The 22,646-nt window shown below is 36.7% G+C and overlaps 1 protein-coding gene across 3 annotated transcripts in view; it reads left to right on the top strand.

Annotated features, from left to right (window-relative positions):
* SLAIN2 (SLAIN motif family member 2) overlaps nucleotides 1–22,646 on the top strand; it is an 80,297-nt gene that overhangs the window by 13,853 nt on the left and 43,798 nt on the right. For all 3 annotated transcript variants that reach the window (XM_082653683.1, XM_082653682.1, XM_082653681.1), the window contains exon 2: nucleotides 19,209–19,357. In XM_082653683.1, coding sequence (XP_082509809.1) covers nucleotides 19,209–19,357 — 149 coding nt within the window. The remainder of the gene's footprint in view (nucleotides 1–19,208; nucleotides 19,358–22,646) is intronic.

The following is a 22,646-nucleotide window of genomic DNA, read 5'->3' as shown; positions in this document are numbered from 1 at the left end:
GAGGAAAGAAACAGTAGTGGGTCTCAAAGAAAGGACCCTTTTTAAATGGTTTTTATTAGAATTTCTCAAGAGCCTCATATAAAAGAATAAACAAATACATATAATACATAAAACATCTTTATGTTACTATTTAAAATATTCATTGTTGAGGGGGAGGATTAGGAACTGACTTCTCCACCTCTCCAAGTCTCCAGATTCTTTTCTCCATTCCTAGTGTGAATTGTGCTAATTGAAAAGGAATTTACATGTGGGCAAAAGGGGGGTGTATGTGTGAAATACTTTCTAAATGAGTTTTAGATTGTTTATTCATCCACTCTGCTGCATTTTTGTAGATGAGAGTTTAGTATTGTGTATATATGCATAAAGACTGTATTATCTAATCAGTATTTGTTAATTAAAATTATTTGTCAGTATCTAGAAGTTTGTTGCTTTATTTTTTTTTTTTACTTTGAGAGATTCATTATTGCTGACATACACTCTATATCTGTAGAGAAGACTACAGATTGAGAATAATGATTTTAGGGAAAATAGACATGAGCTGTCTGACTCTTTGTGGGGCCCTTAGGAACTTTTGCAGAACATAAAATCATAGAAAATAAAATTAGAAATGGACTTTGAGACCAGGCGGTCATGCCTCTTGTTTTTAAGCTGATTTAATATTCAAGCTGGTCAGGACAGATGATTATTTCTTCTTTTCTTAAAGGTTTTTGAGATTGGAAATCTAATAAGTTCCTCATATCCCGTTAAATCCATTTTACTTTAAATCAGTTTTAAGTTTATGAAGACACTTTGAACTCATGCTGACTTCTCATCAATAAATTTTATGGATAACTTCCCTAACTCAGAGGTAGATATGTTGGTGGTTTTTTCTTACTGTATTTTTTTCTCTCATAGCCCTTCACTTCTGATAATGGACTTTTATTACTTGACCTTTTTGTTTTATGTATGCTTTTTGTAGGGGACCATTGGTAGAATTTGCCTGTGATTTAATATGATGAGCCTAGGTTTATAAAGCAATTTAATTTGTATAATTGCCACCACTTATAATTTGGCAGTCATTCGCTGATTAACATCTTGAAGTTTTGTTTTCTAGACTCTTCTAGACCAGGGAGATGTTACTTTAAAGTAACATGGTTCGTGTGTGTGTGTGTGTGTGTGTGTTTTAAATGAATCAGAAGTTATACATCTAGATGATCATTTTATTCCCTTCTTAGCAGTGGTTTTCCAGTGATTCTAACATGGGTTTACATTTTTTTTTTTCTTTAATGGAAAAAATACTTAGACCCCCTATGTGTGAGCATTGCACTGCTGGGAACACTTAGAGACATGATAATGCATTTTCTTGCTTTCTTAAAAAATTGAATTTGGCCAAGAAGGGCCACATGATTGGTAAAATATATTACAATCATTATTGTTTAAGCATGTTCTATATACCAAGTATTGTATAAGGCATTTTATGCATGTTAAATAATTTAATCTGCACAATTTTGAGTTGTAGTTATTGTTATCCCCATTTTTTTCAATTGGGGTAAAATATACAAGACAAAAATTACCATTTTAATCACTTTTAAGTGTACAGTTCAGTGGCATATAAATACATTTACATTGTTGTGCAGTCATCACCACCGTCCATCTCTAGAACTTTACAAACTGAAACTCTGTATAAATAGTAATTCTCCATTCCCCTATTCTCCCTGCCCCCAGCCCCTGGCAACCACCATTCTACATTCTGTGTCTATGAATTTGACTATTCTGGGTACCTCATATAAGTGGAATCATATAGTATTTATCTTTTAGTGTCTGGCTTATTTCATTTATCATTGTCTCTTCAAAATTCATCTGTGTTGTAGCAGGTGTCATGTTATCTATATCTTACAGGTAAGGAAACTTAAACTCGAAGTCACATAGCTAATATAGTGCGTTGAGATTCATACCAATCCTGAAAACCGTGCCTGATAAAACATTTGATCTTGATTTATTTAACCTGTAGATAGATTTTTTAGACTTATTCTGTATAACTCTGGAGATCATTACTAGAACAATAGGTATACGTTAGAGGTAAGCAAATATTGATTTAATATAAGGAAGAATTTTCTAGTAGAGCTGTTCCTAGATAGTATAGACTGCCTTTAAAAAGCGTGAGTAACCTTTAGCAGTAAAGACTGCTTAATGGTCCTGTGACAAGGGATGTTTCAAAGAGGTAAAAGTTAAATTTGGTTATTTCTAAGTGTTCTTTTAATCTGTGTTTCTGTGATTAAAATATTGTCATCTATTTTGGAACATAAGATACCCTAACACAAATTGCTAAGCTTAAATGTGGGAGAGATCTTTAGCAATGTAAGCATCATGGATTTTTCTTTTCCTAAATCTATGGCACATTTCTCTGAATATCCATAGTAATAGCAGATTCTTTTCCTCTTGAGGGTAGGTTTGAATTTTGAAAACTGTTAAAGTCATTATTATGCCTCGTGAATAAAAATGGGTTAGCAAGATGTTTGAAGTCCTCAGCAGTCCAACTCCAATTCACCTTTTTCCTGGATTTTCTTGCTGTTGTCAGAAAACTTCATAAACATTCATGCCTGTTACCTTTTAATTTTCATTCTGTATAGAGTACCTTTTTTCTTTCCTTTCTGAAGTTCTAAATTTCCCACTTGGTTTACTTCCTCTTCAGTGTTGCCTATCACTGTTTATATATCTTTTTAGAGTATATGTAACACCACAACCTCGTACTTTGTCTTGTCTAGATGGTGAGCATTTTAAGCAGAGGAAGCAGTATCATATTCATCTTTGTGTGTCAAAACAGGCTCTCAGAATCTTGTGTGTAGTAAGAGTTCAGTTATATTAAATTGAATCAATCTGATTGTCAATATGTTAAGTTGAAACGAGGTGAACGAGGTAAAATAATGAGACCAGATTTCTTGCATGACTTGCATGACCCCTATGCCAGTTACAGATGAGGAATTTCATACATACTCTGCATAATGGCAATATTTAAACTGTACTCTCCCATGAATGAATTAAAGAAAATTCTGTCCAGATACAGTATCTGATGTTTAAAATCAGTTTTAAAATTCTCTCTTTTGTAGGATAACTGTTACACCTTGTTTTATACTTCTTTGTACTTTTTGTAATTTCTCAATTTTCTGTTACGAACACAAATTGCTTTTTCCTTTCTTTTTTTTTTTTTGTGGTACGCGGGCCTCTCACTGCTGTGACCTCTCCCCTTGCAGAGCACAGGCTCCAGTCGCACAGGCTCAGCGGCCATGGCTCACAGGCCCAGCCGCTCCGCAGCACGTGGGATCCTCCCGAACCGGGGCACGAACCCGCAACCCCCGGCATCGGCAGGCGGACTCTCAACCACCGCGCCACCAGGGAATCCCACAAATTACTTTTATAATTTAAAAAAATCCTGATAAATCTTACTGATTTAAGTCAGTTTCATTACTCTGTAGTCACATAGGGTAAGGATCATAATACAGCATGATACATTAAAAAGCCATTGATGTTTTCCTTGTTACTTAGAATCAGTAAGATTATATTTCACAGATGAACAAATTTTGGTTCCAGTAAGTTTAGACATGTGTTTTTGATAGAACTGGAGCCCAGGTCAGCTGATGTGTATGATCTTATCCGTTATTCTTGTTTTTAACTTTGCATTTTAAAAATGAGATTCCACAAGTGCAAATATTAACAAGTGTATCAGATTTACCTAAAGTATGTAGTCTTTTTTTTTTAAATTTTTATTGGAGTGTAGTTGATTTGCAATGTTGTGTTAGTTTCAGGTGTACAGCAAAGTGAATCAGTTATACATAGACATACACTTACTCTTTTTTAGATTCTTTTCCCATATAGGTCATTATAGAATATTGAGTAGAGTTCTTTGTGCTATATAGTAGGTCCTTACTAGTTATCTGTTTTATATATAGTAGTGTGTATACGTCAATCCCAATCTCCCCTTATCCCTCCTCCCCCTTTCCCCCCTGGTAACCATAAGTTTGTTTTCTACATCTGTGACTCCATTTCTGTTTTGTAAATAAGTTCATTTGTCCCATTTTTTTTTCAGATTCCACATATAAGCGATATCATATGATATCTGTCTTTGTCTGACTTCACCCAGTATGACAATCTCTAGATCCCTCCATGTTGCTGCAAATGGCACTGTTTCATTCTTTTTTATGGCTGACTAACATTCCATTGTATATATCTACCACATCTTCTTTGCCCACTCCTCTGTCGATGGACGTTGATTGAGGTTGCTTCCATGTCTTGGCCATGGTGAATAGTGCTGCAGTGAACATTGGAGTGCATGTATCTTCTTGAATTATGGTTTTCTCCAGATGTATGCCCAGGAGTGGGATTGCTGTATGATATGGTAGATTTGGGTTTTTTTTTAAAGTATTTATTTATTTGGTTGTGCTGGGTTGTGGCAGGTGGCTCCTTAGTTGTGGCATGCGAACTCTTAGTTGCAGCACGCATGTGGCATCTAGTTCTCTGACCAGGGATCGAACCCGGGCCCCCTGCATTGGGAGTGCATAGTCTTAACCACTGTGCCACCAGCGAAGTCTCCCGTATGGTAGTTCTGTATTTAGTTTTTCAAGGAACCTCCATACTGTTCTCCATAATGGTTGTACCAATTTACATTCCTGTCAACAGTATAGGAGGGTTCCCTTTTCTTCACACCCTCTCCAGCATTTATTGTTTATATATTTTTTGATGATGGCCATTCTGACCGGTGTGAGGTGATACCTCATTGTAGTTTTGATGTGCTTTTCTCCAGTAATTAGTGACGTTGAGCATCTTTTCATGTGCTTTTTGGCCATCTGTATGTCTTCTTTGGAGAAATGCCTATTTAGATCTTCCACCCATTTTTGGGTTGGGTTTTTTGTTTTTTTGATGCTGTGCTGCATGAGCTGTTTGTATATTTTGGAGATTAATCCCATGTCGGTCACTTCATTTGCAAATATTTTTCCCATTCTGTGGGTTGTCTTTTTGTTTATGGTTTCCTTTACTGTGCAGAAGCTTTGAAGCTTAATTAGGTCCCATTTGTTTATTTTTGTTTTTATTTTCATTACTCTAGGAGGTGGATCAGATAAGATATTGCTGTGATTTGTAGTCTGTTTTTGTTGAGGGGGAAAAACCCCAAACTTCCTTACTTTCCAGGAATATCAGATAAGGAATTTCAGAGCTCACATTTTGTGAGTCTTCGGGGTTACTGATGTTGCTGCTCTCCTCAGTCTCATTTTTGGGACTACTCTGCATGCAAATCCCTATGCCAAACTTTCCAGGGTCCCTGGTGGTGCCGATGCCCTGGTAGCCTAAAAGGGCTCATTCCCTTCTCTTTTATTTACCCAGATCCCTGCCTCCTTGCCTTTCTGCTAGGACCATATCTATAAGTATATCTGTAAATCAGTTTAATTTCGACATGATTTAAAATAAAATAATTTGGGTAGTAAATAGCATTAAATAGTGTCTCAATGTAAATGAATTGAGTTACAATAATGTTCTGTTCCTTATAGTAATGACTTGTACTAGCCAGAGCACACTGCATGTTGACTCCTGTTGCGATAGTTTAGTAGCAAAAATGAACTTGTAGAAGCATTTAGGTTTTAAGGCTTTCAGTAATATAAGTTCTTATTTTGCCTGTTCTATTTACGTAAAATCACATCCTCTGTGCTCTTTCATTTGGGAATCTAAATTATGGAGGAAATGGATACCTTTAGGAACAAATTAGCTTATTTAAGAGGAAGGCTCAATAAATGCAAAACATACAATTTGCTTTGATCTTGGAAAGGGTTCAAATTCTGGAGTAAAATTGAGACTTTTTGAGGGTATTAAGGAACTATAGGGAGGAAAAGAAAAAAGTGATTATATCTTCTTGAAATGTGGGAAATAATAGAAGCAAGATAATGCAGTACCATGAAGTTTATGAAAATATTTGGAGAGAGACAAACAGTGTTTAGTTAAAAATTAGAGGTTTAGAATTCATGAGGATGAATCAAACCATGTCCCACTTCTACAGTTACTAGAAGGAAATCTCTCCCACACACAGCCCTCCACTGCTCCATTCATGAACTTCTGCTCATCTGCCTGTGAGAGAATTAGAAAGTACCCAACCATGTGTGGCTGTTAAGCGTTGTTTTGTTTGAAAAGCGTGAATAAGAAGCAGGGAGTGGGGCTTCCTTGGTGGCACAGTGGTTAAGAATCTGCCTGCCGATGCAAGGGACACAGGTTCAAGCCCTAGTCCGGGAAGATCCCACATGCCGTGGAGCAACTAAGCCTATGCACCACAACTACTGAGCCTGCGCTCTAGAGCCTGCGAGCCACAACTACTGAAGCCCACACGCCTAGAGCCCATGCTCTGCAAAAAGAGAAGCCACCGTAGTGAGAAGCCCGCTCTCTGCAACTAGAGAAAGCCCACTCGCAGCAACAAAGACCCAACACAGCCAAAAATAAAATAAATAAAATAAATAAATTTAATATATACAAAAAAAAGAAGCAGGTGTGGGCCAGGCTAAGTCCACAAATGACCTATGAGTCTGATAAATTTGAGGAATGGAATTTAATAGATGCTGTTAAGTTAGTGAGGAGGTTTTTAAGTATAATGCGTTTAGTGCCTAATTCGTACTGCATTTTATAATTATAGAGATTATATTTTATGTCTTTATTAATAACTAGTAGATATAGAGAGAGTACTTTAGTAATTTTAGGATGTGACTATCTTTTGAGTGAGCCTGCTAATTTCCCCCCTTGGAGGGAGATAATGGGTCTTGCGTTGACTTCTCATAGTGAAACTCTTGTTTGCCATTGGTTATTTTTAGCTGGGGCTGATCTGGAGAGAATTAAAAAATAAAATCCAAAGAAACAGATAAGTCCTAGAAACCTGAATCTAGAGGTTTGGAACTTGTTGAGCAGGCGCTATAGGTTTCTATGGTAGTACCCCCTATGACTGAGAGAGCTGACAACCAGCACGATGAGAAGTATAATCATTTAATTTTGTCTTAATTCGTTTTTTTTGTTTGTTTGTTTGTTTTTTGCGGTACGCAGGCCTCTCACTATTGTGGCCTCTCCCGTTGCGGAGCGCAGGCTCAGCGGCCATGGCTCACGGGCCTAGCTGCTCCGCGGTATGTGGGATCTTCCCGGACCGGGGCACGAACCCGTGTCCCCTGCATCGGCAGGAGGACTGTCGCCCACTGCGCCACCAGGGAAACCCCTTAATTCATTTTTGAATTCCTGTTGAGCACCATGCCTGGCCAGTGGTAGCTGCCACATAAACATTTGTTTAAATGACTGATTGTGGCTTGATACTAAGCCTTCAAGTGCTTAGAGTTTAGCTTGGAGACAGAATGAACACAGAATTCGGTCCTCTCTGAAATCAGCAATGAGAGTTCACAGCAGAAAGGTTTATATGGACTTGAATGTGAGAGCTGAGACTTAGGATTTAGGTACAGATAGGCGGAAGGGTATTTCTTGCTGCTCTGTCAGAATCAAAAAGTGCAGGGAAAAGAATGAGTGCTTCATTTGAGTAGGGTAAAGCGAAGTCTGTGAAGATACAAATTTGTTGGGGAACAAGTAAGAAATTTGAATCATTGGGTTGGAGACCATACTGTGGATTGCTTGTGAAATCTAGGAGGAGATTTTTGAGTGTCGGAATATCCTTAACAAAATCGTGTTTTGGAAAGATTAGTGTGGCAATAGTATGTAGGTGGGAAGAGAAGACGTAGGTACTTTTGTGGGCTAGAAAACTGAACCTCTGATCTTTACCAACCTCTTGGGCCCAGACGCACATAGCAAAACTGAAATTCAAACCAAAGTATTGAGTCCATAATGATAGTCTTTCCATTTCATCCCAACCACTTGCAATTGATTGCATGAAAACAATCATCTCAAGCTAAATGAATAAAGATCAGATTTGTTTAGTTCCTCTTATAAAACATCTACATTGTTAAAAAATATCGTTTTGATCTTGCTTTCTTATATAAGGGTATCGACGTTAAATAACGTCGATATCGACGTTAAATAACGATGATAAATTCTTTGTTGTGAGGGCTGTGCTGTGTGTGGTATGATGTCTAGCAACATCCCTGGCCAAGCAAAAATGTCAGACATTGCCAGATGTTTCCTGGGGGCAAAATCACCCCAAGTATTGCCTTAAAGCATACTTACGGTGTCTACTTGACCAGAAATATTTAGTGCTGTATTGCAGGAATAAGTATCTTATTCTAGTAACTTTCCTCCATTTACATTTCTAAGTCATAAAATAATGTTCTGAAAATTAGGAAAAATTAAAATGATTGTGTGATTTATTGTACAAACTATTTGAGAGTCAAGGGAGTGCTGAGATGCCAAAACAACAGGTTTAAATGAGGACTTACACCTGGGCAAACTGGGATGAACAGTCACCATGGGAGTAATCATAAAACATTTATTGAGTACCTACTATGAGTAGAGCACTGTGTTAAGATGATAAGGAGTAGTCAGAAGAACTGTGGCAGTTGGAAAGCCTCATGAAAAATGGAGTCTTGAATTGGTCTAGAGGTAAGGCTTGGGTTAGACAAGGAAAATGGAAAGGAAATTATTTTTGCCCCTGTAGTAAAAAGAGCTATAAGCAAAGACACATCTGTGGTTTAACAGATGTGTGAAGTGAACATTTATTTGGCCATTTTGGCTGGACAAGAGGGTTTTTTATTGGAGTACCTGAGAGAGAAGATCAAGGATGTGGTTTTGCATCGAAAACACAGGATCTTGAAAATTAAGTTGGGGAGTACATCCAGTGAGAAAGTTTTTGAGCTGTGAAACAATGTTTATCCTGACCTGTGTTTTGGAGAGCTAAGTGGTAGTAGAGGATGGATTGGAAGGTTGAAAGTCTGGTAGGTGTGGGGAAGCCAGTTTAATGAATCGATAGAATGTGTTGATTGAATGTATGGAGTGAGAAAACAGTCAAGGTCATTATAAAAATTTTCATTTGTTGACTGGAAAAAATAATGGTGTCATTTTAGGTTTGTTTGGGGATATTTGATTTTGAGACAATGTCTATAGTAAGCACTTACAGCTCTGTGACTGACACCCAGGAGAAAAATTAGTACTAAAACTATTAGAACATATTGTATGTCCAAAAAATGATGATTGGTTATGATGAAACAAACAAAAGATTTCTTCAAATTAAAAGAGTTTCTGGGGGCTTCCCTGGTGGCGCAGTGGTTGAGAGTCCGCCTGCCGATGCAAGGGATGCGGGTTCGTGCCCCGGTCCGGGAAGATCCCACATGCCGCGGAGCGGCTGGGCCCGTGAGCCGTGGCCACTGAGCCTGCGCGTCCGGAGCCTGTGCTCCGCAGTGGGAGAGGCCACAACAGTGAGAGGCCCGCGTACTGCAAAAAAAAAAAAAAGTTTCTGGGAATTCCCTGGCTGTCCAGTGGTTAGGACTCAGCACTTTCACTGCCAACGTGGCAAGGCCAAAAAAAACCCAATAATTAAAAAAAAAGTTTCTGGTAAACATAAAATAGTAGGAATAAATACATGGTTATATCTTATGAGGCAGCAGTTGATAAAATAACAAAAATAATGTGATGTAGGAAGTGTGTGAGGAGCTCAGGTTTTACACTTATAATGTGTATTTTCAGATCCTCATGTCATCACTTCTACCTTTGGTAATTAATAAGTGATCTTGAGAAAACTAGTAGGAAAGGGAAGAAAGTTAAGGGACTGGAGAATAGGTTAAATTTAGCCTCTTAAAGACACTGGGATGATTTGATTACTGTCACTTGAGAGAGATCCTGGTCAGTGGTTATGGGTATTTTGAAAGGAATGAGGAGGGTAGAAATGGATATGAATTAAAACAGGAAGAATTTAGTTCTGCTGATCTTACAACTGGGGTCCCCAACTGGTACATCAAGTATAACTATAGAATTTCCATGATTATAATTTTTCAGGAAAGAGGCAGTGCTCTATTATGAATTTTTGTATAATTATTTCCTTCATTCATTCTGCAATATGGTGTTCCGTTTCTATAATACTGTGTGCCAGGCAGTTTTCTTTGGGGGTGAGGGTGAGGCATAAGGAATGATGTGAAATATTCCTGTCCCTGAGATGCTTGGAGTGCTATATGAGAGAGAGTTAAACAATTATATATAGCTTATATATATACACACAACTACTTTCCCCCATCCCTCCAAATGTATTTTATGCATTTTAACCATCTTGGTATCCCGTACACTTTAATAATAAGGAATCCTCACATACCCATTCTTATCTTTCTATGTAACTCAAAAGAAAAAGAGAAGAGATGGGACTTCCCTTGTGGTCCAGTGATTAAGACACCACACTCACACTGCAAGGTGTGCGGGGTTCGATCCCTGGTTGGGGGAACTAAGATCCCACATGCCATTCAGGATGGCCAAAAACTTAAAAAAAAAAAAAAAAAAAAAAAAGAGAGAGAGAAAAGAGAATGGGCTGCCTTTTTTTTTTTTCTTTAAAGGTTTTTTTTTTTAATAAATTTATTTATTTATTTTTGGCTGCGTTGGGTCTTCATTGCTGTGTGCGGACTTTCTCTAGTTGCGGAGAGCAGGAGCTACTCTTCGTTGCAGTGCACGGGCTTCTCATTGTGGTGGCTTCTCTTGTTGCAGAGCACGGGCTCTAGGCACGCGGGTTTCAGTAGTTGTGGCACACGGGCTCAGTAGTTGTGGCACATGGGCTTAGTTGCTCCGCGGCATGTGGGATCTTCCCGGACCAGGGCTCAAACCCATGTCCCCTGCATTAGCAGGTGGATTCTTAACCACTACGCCACCAGGGAAGTCCCTGGGCTGGTCTTAATATTAACTTTAGTTCTATAAGCAGAGTATAGTGTATTCTCTCTTCCTACTGTGGCGTAGCGTAAAGATATTGCCAAATTTTCTTTAGCACTTTAATTACCTGATATTTTATTTAATTATTTATTTTTTTGTAATTGCTATCTATGGATGCAGTTGTAGCTAAGCAGATATGTATTATGTATTAGTCAATACACATTAAAACTGTCTCTTTCTTTGCAGCTGTTGCCACAATTTGCAGTCTGGTATAGTTTGAGACTTCCAGTCTTCCTGATGTCTTTTCTCAAAACAAAACAACTCATTTTCTGATTGCCACACTCCCAGTTGGTCTCCCAGCAGTACACAATTATGCCTCAACACTAGATGTTTGTCTCTTTAAAGAAGTAATTTCCAACCTCAGTTTTGTGGCATCCCAAGGAATATCAAAATTGTTTTGATACTCTTAAAATTAAAAAACCCATGCCATACCAGAATGAGAATCAAGAGAATCATGAAATGAAAATGGAAGCATAGAGTGTCACTGTCTAAAAGTTTGGGATTTACTACTTTAAAACTTTTCTTCAGTCTGTTCTGCTTGCTCTGCCCTGTTTGTTGATTCACCATGTTGTGTTCTGCTGTCATACCAGCAGTTTATGTCTGTATCCTGCCCTGCAGCCATTGTCACTTCAGGGCTTGTAAACTGTTCTAAGACTTTATTAATGAATTTGCCTTGTAAATAATTACCACTATTATTTATTACTAAAATTTCAAAAAGACTCTTACTACATATGAACTGAAGATATTTTTCTTCAATTGAGTTGTGATTTTTTTAATTGTATTTAATAGTGGGATCTATTACAACTTTATATTTTGTGGTTCATAAGGCTTAGAAGAGAGCAGGGAACAGCAGGAGGCCATTAGAATGATTACTATATTGAAGCCTTTAAGTCAAGGATCTTGTACATTCTTTTAGAAAATGTATTAGTTGGTAAAGTATGTAAAGTATTAGTTGGTAAAGTTAAGAGCTTAGGTTCTGAAGCAATCCTGGTTTTGCCACTTAACAGCTATGTCACCTTGGACAAGTCATTTAGCTCACTGTGCCTCTTGACCTCATCTGTAAACCAGGGATTATATTAGTACCTATCTCATAAGCTTATTGGGAAGAGTGAAAGGGTTAGTATATTTTAAATACTGAGGAACTTCCCTGGTGGTCCAGTGGGCAAGACTCTGAACTCCCAATGCTGGGGGGCTGGGTTCGATCCCTTGTTGGGGAACTAAAATCTGGTGCAGCCAAAATAAATAAATAAAATACTGAAACCATGCCTGCCATGTAATAAGCCCTTGATTAATAATAACATTAATTATTATTTCACATTGACTCAGGAAGGTTGTTAAATCATTATAAAGCAATGTATCCTAATAGTTTATTAAATTATATTTAGGTGTGGGTACGGCCAAAGATACTTTTATTAATGAAAGTTTAAAAAAAACCATATACAATGGAATATTACTCAGCCATAAAAAGGAATGAAATAGTGCCATTTGTAGAGACGTGGATAGACCTAGAGACTGTCATATAAAGTGAAATAAGTCAGAAAGAGAAAAACAAATAGCATATAATATCTCTTATATGTGGAATCTAGAAAATGGTACAGATGAACTTATTTGCAAAGCAGAAATAGAGACACAGATGTAGAGAACAAACTTATGGATACCAAGGCGGGAAGGGGGGTGTGGAATGAATTGGGAGATTGGGATTGACTTATATACACTACTATGTGTAAAATAGATAACTAATGAGAACATACTGTATAGCACTGGGAACTCTACTCAATGCTCTGTGGTGACCTAAATGGGAAGGAAATCTAAAAAAAGAGAGGATATATGTGTACGTATAACTGATTAACTTTGCTGTATAGCAGAAACTAACACAACATTATAAAGCAGCTATACTCCAATAAAAATTAACTTAAAAAAAACAGTAAATGAGTTCAACGTACATCTGTTTCTTGTTCCTCTGCTCCCTTGTGTAGCTGACCAACTTTAGCCTTCTGCAATACCCCTTTGACATATCTGTCCGTCTTTACTCAACCCTTGGTCTTGTTCCCAGTGCCTTTTCTGAAGAAGTTACTCCACAGACCACCAACTCTGATCCATTGATTCCACACTCTGGGCAGACCTTTAAGCCTTTCCATCACCCTGATTTAAATATAAGCCTTTCCTTGACCTACTGTATAGTACAGGGAATGCTACTCAATGCTCTGTAATGACCTATATGGGAAAAGAATCTAAAAAAGAGCGGATATATGTATATGTATAACTGATTCACTTTGCTGTACACTAACATAACGTTGTAAATCAACTACACTTGAATAAAAAATTTAAAAAAAAATTCAAGCCTTTCCGGATGGACCTAGAGATTATCATACTAAGTGAAGTAAGTTGGGCAGAGAAAGACAAATATATGATATCACTTATATGTGGAATCTAAAAAAAAAGTGATAAAAATGAACTTATTTACAAAACAGAAGCAGACTCACAGACTTCGAAAACAAACCTGTGGTTACCAAAGGGGAAATGTCGGGGGAAGGGATAAATTAGGAGTTTGGGATTAACATATACACTCTACTATGTATAAAATAGGTAATCAAGGACCTACTGTATAGCACAGGGAACTCTACTCAATATTCTGTAATAACCTATATGGGAAAAGAATATGAAAATAATGGATATATGTATATGTATAACTGAATCACTTAGCTGTATACCTGAAACTAACGCAACATTGTAAATCAACTATACTCTAATATAAAATAAAAATTAAAAATAAATAAATAATAAAAATAAAATCAAATTTCCAATCTGAAAAAAAACCCCATAAAATTATAAGAATAGAAACAAAATTACAATCTCAGTATGGCCACTTTGAACTTACTTTGTTATGTTTCCTTTATCTTTTTTCATATGCACTTAAAAAACATTGTAATCATTGGTGTTTTGTTCAGGGTTCATTCAGATGCAAATATATAAGTCTGTAAATGTCATTACTATTGCAGGGAATATACATTGAACTTTGTGAAGACAGAGGCTCTTTTCTTTTGCGTTGAATACACCTTACTCAGTAAATAGAGAAGTATGATTTTGAGGTATTAAAATCTGATGATTTTCCTTAGCCTGTAAAAAGTTTCCATACCAATCTACAGAAATTTATTTCAATAACAGTTTTGATATAATTTTTATTTTTACTTTAAATAAAGTTAAATCTTTGTTGTTCTTAGCTTTATTAGCCTACTTTCAGCTGACTGCAACATGAAAAGTGATTACTGTGGTTACTATAAATTCAGTAAAATGTCTCCAATTTCCCATCCTATCTCTGTCTTTTAATAATATGTCTGCTATGTGTATGCATAAAAAAGTCCCAAGAGACATACGGCAAACTGTAAATAACTTGGGAGGATAGAATTGGTAGGGGGAGGGAGGTTATTATCACTTCTTACATTTATACATTTCTATATTATTAAAGTTTTTTTGTTTTGTTTTGTTTTTTAATTTTTGGCTGCGTTGGGTCCTCAGTGCTGCGCGCGGGCTTTCTCTAGTTGTGGTGAGCGGGGGCTACTCTTCATTGCGGTGCGCAGGCTTCTCATTTCTCATTGCGGTGGCTTCTCTTGTTGCTGAGCACGGGCTCTAGGCACGCGAGCCTCAGTAGCTGCGGCACACAGGTTCAGTAGCTGTGGCTCAGGCTCTAGAGCACAGGCTCAGTAGTTGTGGCTCACGAGCTTAGTTGCTCCACGGCATGTGGAATCCTCCTGGACCAGGGATCAAACCTGTGTCTCCTGCATTGGCAGGCAGATTCTTAACCACTGCGCCACCAGGGAAGTCCCTAAAGTTGTTACTTTTACAAAATAGTTATATTCTTAGTTGTTTTTATCACCAGTCATGTTATACAGGTATGTGTGACATATCGGACAAAATATGATTTGTTATGATCAGTTTCATAACATTCATATTCTTAATTACATCTTTACTAGTTCTCTCACTATTAACAATAGACATAAATTATATTTAATGGTGTTTAATTCCTTTGTAATAATTGTCCTAAGGGAAAAAGCAACATCTTGAGAGACCAATTATTTCTAACATATTTTTTAACAGCTTTATTAAGATAGAATTTACATACATAAAATTCACCTGTTTTTAGTATTGAGTGATTTCTATATTTACAGAATAGTACAACCATGACCATAATCTTGGTTTAGAATATTTTCAATATCCCAGAAAGGATCTTTGTACCCATTAGCAGTCATTTCCCATTTCTCTCTCCCCATCCCCTCTCCCATCCCTGGGCAACCACCAATCTGTTTTGTCTCATAGATTTGCCTATTCTAGACATTCCATATGAATGGTATCATGCAGTATGTGGTCTTTTGTGGCTGACTTCTTTTACTTAGTTTAATGTTTTTGTGGTTTATCCATATTGTAGCATTTTTATTGCCCCGTAACACATTTTAAAATTTTTATTTATTTATTTATTTTTGGCTGCATTGGTTCTTTGTTGCTGAGCGCAGGCTTTCTCTAGTTGCAGCAAGCGGGGGCTACTCTTTGTGTTGGTGCGCATGCTTCTTATTGCAGTGGCTTCTCTTTTCGCGGAGCATGGGCTCTAGGCTCTCGGGCTTCAGTAGTTGTGGCACGAGGGCTCAGTAGTTTTGGTGCACGGGCTTAGTTGCTCCGCAGCATGTGGGATCTTCCCGGACCAGGGCTCAAACCCGTGTCCCCTGCATTGGCAGGTGGATTCTTAACCACTGCGCCACCAGGGAAACCCCTAATATAGTCTTATGACAGGTACTTAAGGAAGGTTTCCTTGAAGAAGGGACATTTAAGTTGAGACTTCGTAAAAAGTACGAATGGGCTGGCCGAAGTTGGGCAAGGGAGGGTGAGGTAACCAAGAAGTGGAATTGAGTTTGTTTAAGGCAAGGGGAACAGCATGCACAAAATGACCTAGAAGCAAAAGTGTTGGGCTTTTCAGGAGTAGAAATTAGTACCATATGGCTATTATTTAGATTTGAGTGGTGGAGAAGGGTGAGAAATGTAGCTAAAAAAAAAAAGGTACTGCAACAGTTAGATCATTGCTGTGTTTCAAGGGCCACGGGGGCTGTGTTTTGGAAAAAAACTATCATAAGGGCAAAAGGAAACTGGCATAGAATTTTTAGCAGAGGAATATTAATAGTCAGATTCATATTTCAGAAAACAATTTGGCTGCAATATATAGAATGGATTGGAAGGGAGCAAGACCAGAGATTTTAAAATTTTTAAAAGATTGTTCATTTTCAGAATTCTTCTGGCCATTCTTTGTCTTTACATTTTCATGTAACTTCTAGAATTAGGTTGTCCATTTCTATAAAAATGCCTGCTGACATTTTTGTAGGGATTGTATTCTGTTGATCAGTTTGGAAGAATTGACATCTTGACAACATTGAGTCTTCAGATCTAGGAACATGGTACATCTCTCCATTTATTTAAGTCTTTCATTTCTCTCAGCAATGTTTTATTGTTTTCGGTGTACAACTCTTGCACTTCATTTGTTAAATTTATTCCTAAGTATTCTTTTTGATGCTGTTGTGAGTGGAATTGTTATATTTATTTCATATTTGAGTTCATTGATACATAGAAATAAGTTGATTTTCTTTTTTTTTTGGCCTGTTGATCTCATATCCTGTGACCTTGCTAAACACATTAATTAAGTCTAGTTGATTTCGTTTGCTTTCAGTAGATTCCTACAAAGGATTTTCTATGTACAGGATCATACTGTCTGTGAATAAAGACAATTTTACTTTTTTCTTTCCCACATGGATGCCTTAATTTCTTGTTCTTGCCTTTCTGCACTGGCTAGACACTGTAGTACCACACTGAATAGAGATGTTGATAGTGTGCATCCTTAACTTTGTTCCCAGTCTTAGGAGAAGCATTCAGTCTTTTACCATTAGATCTATTTTCTGAAAGAGTTTGTATAGGATTGGCATTACTTTTCCTTAGTATTGATAAAATTAATAAGTGAAGGCATCTGGAACTGGGCTTTTCTTTACAGGAAGATTTCTCATTACTAATTCAATTTATTTTTATAAATCTCTTCAGAGTCTCTATTTCTTCTTGAGTCCCATTTGATAACGTGTGTCTTTCTAGGAATTTGTGTATCCAGTCTTCCAGTCTATCTGTTTTGTTGGCGTAAAGTTCTTCAAAATATTCCTTACAATTCTTTTAATATTGGTAGTGTTTGTAGCAATGCTTACTCCTTTTTTTTTTAGTTTTATTGCGATATAATTGAGATACAGTACTGTATAAGTTTAAGGTGTACAGCGTAATGACATTACTTACGTATTTTGCAAGATGATTACCACAATAAGTTTATTTAACATTCATCATCTCATACAGATACAAAAGGAGGGGGGAAGAAGAAGAAAATTGTTTTCCTTGTGTTGAGAACTTTCAGGAAATGTTGGGCTTTTTGGTTTTTTTTTTTTAATTGGAGTATAGTTGATTTACAGTATTGTTTCAGGTGTACAGCAAAGTGAATCAGTTATACATACATGTATGTCCATTTATATTCTTTTCCCATAAATGCCATTACAAAACATTGTCTCTACTATAGTCTGTACTATACAGTAGGTCCTTATTAGTTATATATAGTAGTGTGTATCACTTTTTCTTTCACACTTTGGCAATTCATGTGAAAGAAGCCAGACACACAAAACACACATTGTATGATTCTGTTTATATGAAATGTTTAGAAAGGAACATGGAGCAGAAAGCAGATTTGTTATTGCCTAGGGCTGGAGGTAGAAACGGAAAGGGGGTTTCTTTTTAGGGTGATAAAAATGTTCTAAAATTACATGGTGGTGATGGTTTGGGTAACTAAATACTAAATTCATCAAATTATACAATGAATTTTATGGTGCAGAAATTACACAGGCAAATTTTATGGTATGTAAATTACATCTTGAAAAGGCTGTTTTTAAAAAAAGTTGTAAGGTACTTTTAGCATCTTTAAAAATACAGAAACTACTATAAACTAAATGAATAAAACATCAATAATTCAAAATCAGTTTAAAACATCATAATCTCGCCTATACCAGGTGAATGGTAGCTTTCCTGTTTTTGTCAATGGCACTATAATTCTTTCAGTTACAACAGCTAAAAATTTAAGAGTAATTTTGTATTCTTCCATCTTTTTTTATTTCCTACCCTTATCAATTTGCCTACTAAAAACATTTTTTTTCACTGATGCTTTTGAATTTCTTAAATAATAATATACAGTTCAGTCAAGAGGGACTGTTTTCTGATGGACACAGCCAATTTATTGATGGCTAATGTAACTTATTAGTTGAGATTGTCAAGATTTTACTTGTCAAGAAAACTTGAAAAATATTGCTTTATTCTCCTATTTCTGCTAAAATTAAGTCATAGAGGCCCAGTGGGAGAGCTGAACCTCCACCTCTATGCAGCATCAACAAGACAGGAGGAGGCAATGTCAGATGGGGCACTTTTTCTCCCTTTTCCCCATCCTCCATGAGTTAGTCAGGTGCAGTAAAGGAGCTGATTTTACATCCCATCCATCTGGAAGTGCAGTAATTTTGTTTACATCATAGATTTCACTTAAGTGTCTTAATTTGGAAACCACTCTGGTTAGAATTCAAGTAACTTCACATTTTTCATACAGAGTAACATTTGAAATAAATTAACATCAATTGATGTAATCTGAACTAATCTGAGGAAAAACAAATGAAGTAGGAAGTATCTTCCCACCTTTTTGTTTTTATATGCCTTCCCCAGGAGCTTATAAAATACTTTTCCTTTCTGCTTTACTGAAACTGAAGTAATTTCATAAATTGATTCATATTGTTATTAAGGATTTTTTAATGTATTGCTTTTCTCTGACGTATCATTTGAAAAAAGGGCTACAGAGTGGGTACTGCTTAAGTAAAAGGAATGCATTACTAATGGTGAATGTGTGGTTTGTGGTAGGAAGGGAACTGGGAGTTGGAAAGCAAGGTATTTATCTGCCTTCTAGACAGGACTTAATGATATGGTTATATTAGGGAGTTAAGAACTATTGAAAACAGAATAAAATATTGTAAAGACATGTTTCTTCATAGTTTTTGAAATGAGAGTAAAAGAGAAAAATAAAGACACATTTTAGGACTGGACAGTTGGCCTCATTTGGGTTCATTTAATAGTTGAGATTTGGGCTTATATTGATGATTGTAGTGTCATTTTCTTCCTGTGCAGAAAGTAAATGTGGGTGATTTTAAACATACTCCATCATTTTTACTCCCCATCCCCCAATTTAAATCTGTTCCAAAGGATCCCTATTTTATAACCTTGTGCTTAATAATTAACATTACCCTTTTTTGTTTTTGTTTTTTGTTTTCTTCTAGGCTGTATTCATCACCAAAGAAAAAACTTACACCAATGCAGAAATCAGTTAGTCCTTTAGTTTGGTGCAGGCAAGTTTTGGATTACCCAAGTCCTGATGTTGAATGTGCTAAAAAGTCTCTTATCCACAAACTTGATCAAACTATGTCAGGTATGTCTATAATTTTACTTGTAAATTCATCTCTTTGCTTTCTTTAATCAAAAAACAGATAAATGTTGACTGGTATGTTTTTAGGAAGGCAGTTCTTTGCTTGAGGGGTGTTTTCCAAATCACATTGTGCATGCCATCGTGAGTTTTTGCCATATGCACATAACCCTGTTCTGTTATTTTCTTAATAGCCTTTAAAAAAAAATGTCCGTATTTTTATTTAGCTTCATCCTAAAAAATATCCATGAAATAATGGATTTTATGTAATAAGGTTTTTTCTGGTGCAAGCTAAAATAAATAATTATTTTTAAAAAATGTTTTGTCTGATATCATCTAAAATCATCTCACCAGCCTCAGGGAAATGCTGATGTGGTAGAAAGATACAGGTTGAGAACCAAAGAGCCCTCATTCTCACTCTGTCGCTTTGTTGCTATGTGACTCCGCGAATTATTTAACTCCTATAAGCTCAGTTTTCTTATAAGCATGATGAACCCTGTAAGTGTTATTTAAGGATTAAATGATAATGTTGAAAGAGCCTAGCATGTTTTTCTGGCTCATGGTAGTGCTTAGTCAATGTATTCATTTCCCCTCTTTTTTTTTTTTTAACTTGACATTTTAAGTTAAACTGCTTTTATGTTCTATTGTTTAATAGCATTCACAAAGCTGACAAAATGTGTCACTCTAATGGCATTTAAATGTAGCATGCCAGTGTGTTAGAAATGTAGGAAAAATATTATTGACTCTTTCTTGGAATTACTCTCAATCTTTTAAAAATATGTTTCAAAAAAAATTAAAAAATTAAAAAAAAGAATATCAGTTTCTGGGAATTCCCTGGGGGTCCGGTGGATAGTACTCAACGCTTTCAGTGCTGGGGCCCTGGTTCAGTCCCTGGTCAGGGAACTAAGATCCTGCAAGCCTCGCAGCGAGGCCAAAAAAAAAAAAAAGAATATCAGTTTCCTGAAATGCTCATGTAGTAAAAGATTGATGCATGATTACTAATCCTAAATAGAGTTTTGTTTTTTGCTTTGTGTTTACTTGGCAGCCATGTCCTTAAAATTGCTTTTTTTTGGCTTTATTATTGAGGTACGTCCTCTTTTTTAGAGTGTAAGCTGCAAATGGTCAGGGGAAGCAGGGGGGAGCCTACACAGTTAAACTGTCATATAGTAAAGTGTAGTTTGTTGTGGCAGGAGCAGTGGTTATTATAAGAAAATAACGTATGGGATGGACATAGGGGAGAAAACCAAAGCTGTTGCACTTCAAAAGTAGCAATTGGAGTGAGTAGCTTTTTGCTTTATTATAACAAAGGCATTAAAGATAGTAGGAGCATGTAAGAAAAGCTGTTACTCTTGAACCAAAACTAGGTGTAATCAAGTACTGGATCTGCTTAACAGTGTTTAGATTTTGTAGCTGTATGCACAGAGCAATAGCTATAGCTGTATATATTCAAAGAAAAATAATTTGGCTGTTGCAAGTTTGAACCTTGTAGTCCTAAACCTCTCTTTTCCCAAGTTAAAGGGAAGATTGTTTTTTAAATGTATTTTTTTGATAAGGCAAAGCTTCCTAGGAACTTAGCTATTATATTCTAGCACAGCCGTTTTCTACTCCATCATACTCAGCTTCTCTTTAGTGTAGCAGCACCTGTTCCTAAGATATTCTTCTCTTGTTTTTTTGATAGCACATTATCTTTTTTACCCTTATTCTCCCTCCGGTTTTCTTTTCAGTCTTCTTTAAAGTTTCTCCCTTCTCTGCCCATCTTTTTGTGTGTGTTTTGGGGGGGGAGATAATATTTATATAGCACAAATTTCCCACTTTCACCATTTTTAAATATACAGTTCAGTGGCATTAAGTACATTCACATTGCCATCACCACTCTCTATCTCCAGAACTTTTTTGTTATCCCATACTAAAATTCTGTACCCATTAAACTTCCCATTCTTCCTGCCTTCCCCCCACCCCCGCCCCATCTGCCCAGGTCTCTCTTTTGCCCCATTTCTCTCTGTTTTGATGATTTCATCCATTCATACTATATCCAGTATCATCTTTATTCAAACTAATCTCCTTTATTTATGCATATTCAATATTTTTTGAGAACCTGTTATGTATCAGGCGTTGGGCAAAGGGTAGCGGATACATGATGAAGAAAGACTAACACTGTACCTGCACTCACGGAGTTTGGCATCTAGTAGGGGAAACATGTTAATAAAATAATTTTTATAACTGGTGATATGTAATAAAAGAATGATCTACAGTGCTTTGAGCTTGGAGAAATTAGAATTTTACTTCAGGAAGTAATGTTTGGCCTGAGTCCTAAAGATTCAGGAAAATTTAAGTGGGCTAAAGGGGAAGGCGACAGAGGGAGTAGAGTGTTCCAGGTGGTGAGAACAGCTTGTGCAAAGGCTCTGTGGGAGGCCTTTGGGAGCATATGGGAGGGAGCCTAGTGTACATGAGGAACTGGACATGAGGTCAGAACGATATGTAGGAGCCAGACTCTGCAAGGCCTTAGAGACCATGTTAAAGGTTTTGGACTTTATTCTAATATTCTAAAAGCAATGGGAAGATACTGAAGGGTTTTATTCAAGGGTATGGTATGTGTTGGCAGGAAGAAGACATGATAAGATTTGCACGTTGATGAGGACATGCTTAGCTGTAGTATGGAGAGTAGATTGGAGAGGGCCAAAAGTGAACCGTAGGATGCTTTTGAAGGGGGTTGATGATGATAGCTGCGTAGTGTGTGTTGGGGAGAAAGGGTTGTAGTGGAGATGAAAAGGTGTGAAAGGAAAAAGGAATGAACCAAATATGAGGAAATGAGGGAGAAGAAAGTATCAGCAGTGATTTCTAGCTTTCCAGCTTGTGTAATAGGATGAATGTTGTTATCATTCTGAGATAGAGACCCCAGGAAGAGAATTTGTTTTAGTTCGAAAATAATGAGTTTGGATTTGGACTTGTTGGCTCTGGGGTGCATTTGCCATACCCTCAGGGGAGACATTAAATGGGCAGCATATATGGGACTGAAGCTCATGGAAACTTAGGCCTGGAGATATAAATAATGGATATTTGGGGGAATAGAGATAATAACTAATGTTGTGAGTATGAATGAGATTTCTCAAGAAAAAGAATATGGTTTAGAGTGAGAAGATAAAAGAGTTGAGAACTTGAAATGCTAGTGATTAAATAACCAAATAGAGACTGCGCTTCAAAGGAAATAGAACAGTAAAGAGATAGGAAGGAATGAACACCCGTATTTCTGCTCAGGTTGATATATTGAGATCATGCTACATACTAAATATGTTTC

This window comes from Grampus griseus (genome assembly GCF_964374135.1).
Source record: "Grampus griseus genome assembly, chromosome: 4".
Lineage (NCBI taxonomy): Eukaryota > Metazoa > Chordata > Mammalia > Artiodactyla > Delphinidae > Grampus > Grampus griseus.
The sequence above is the reverse complement of the archived record's forward strand: the minus strand, read 5'-3'. Positions and strand labels throughout refer to the sequence as shown.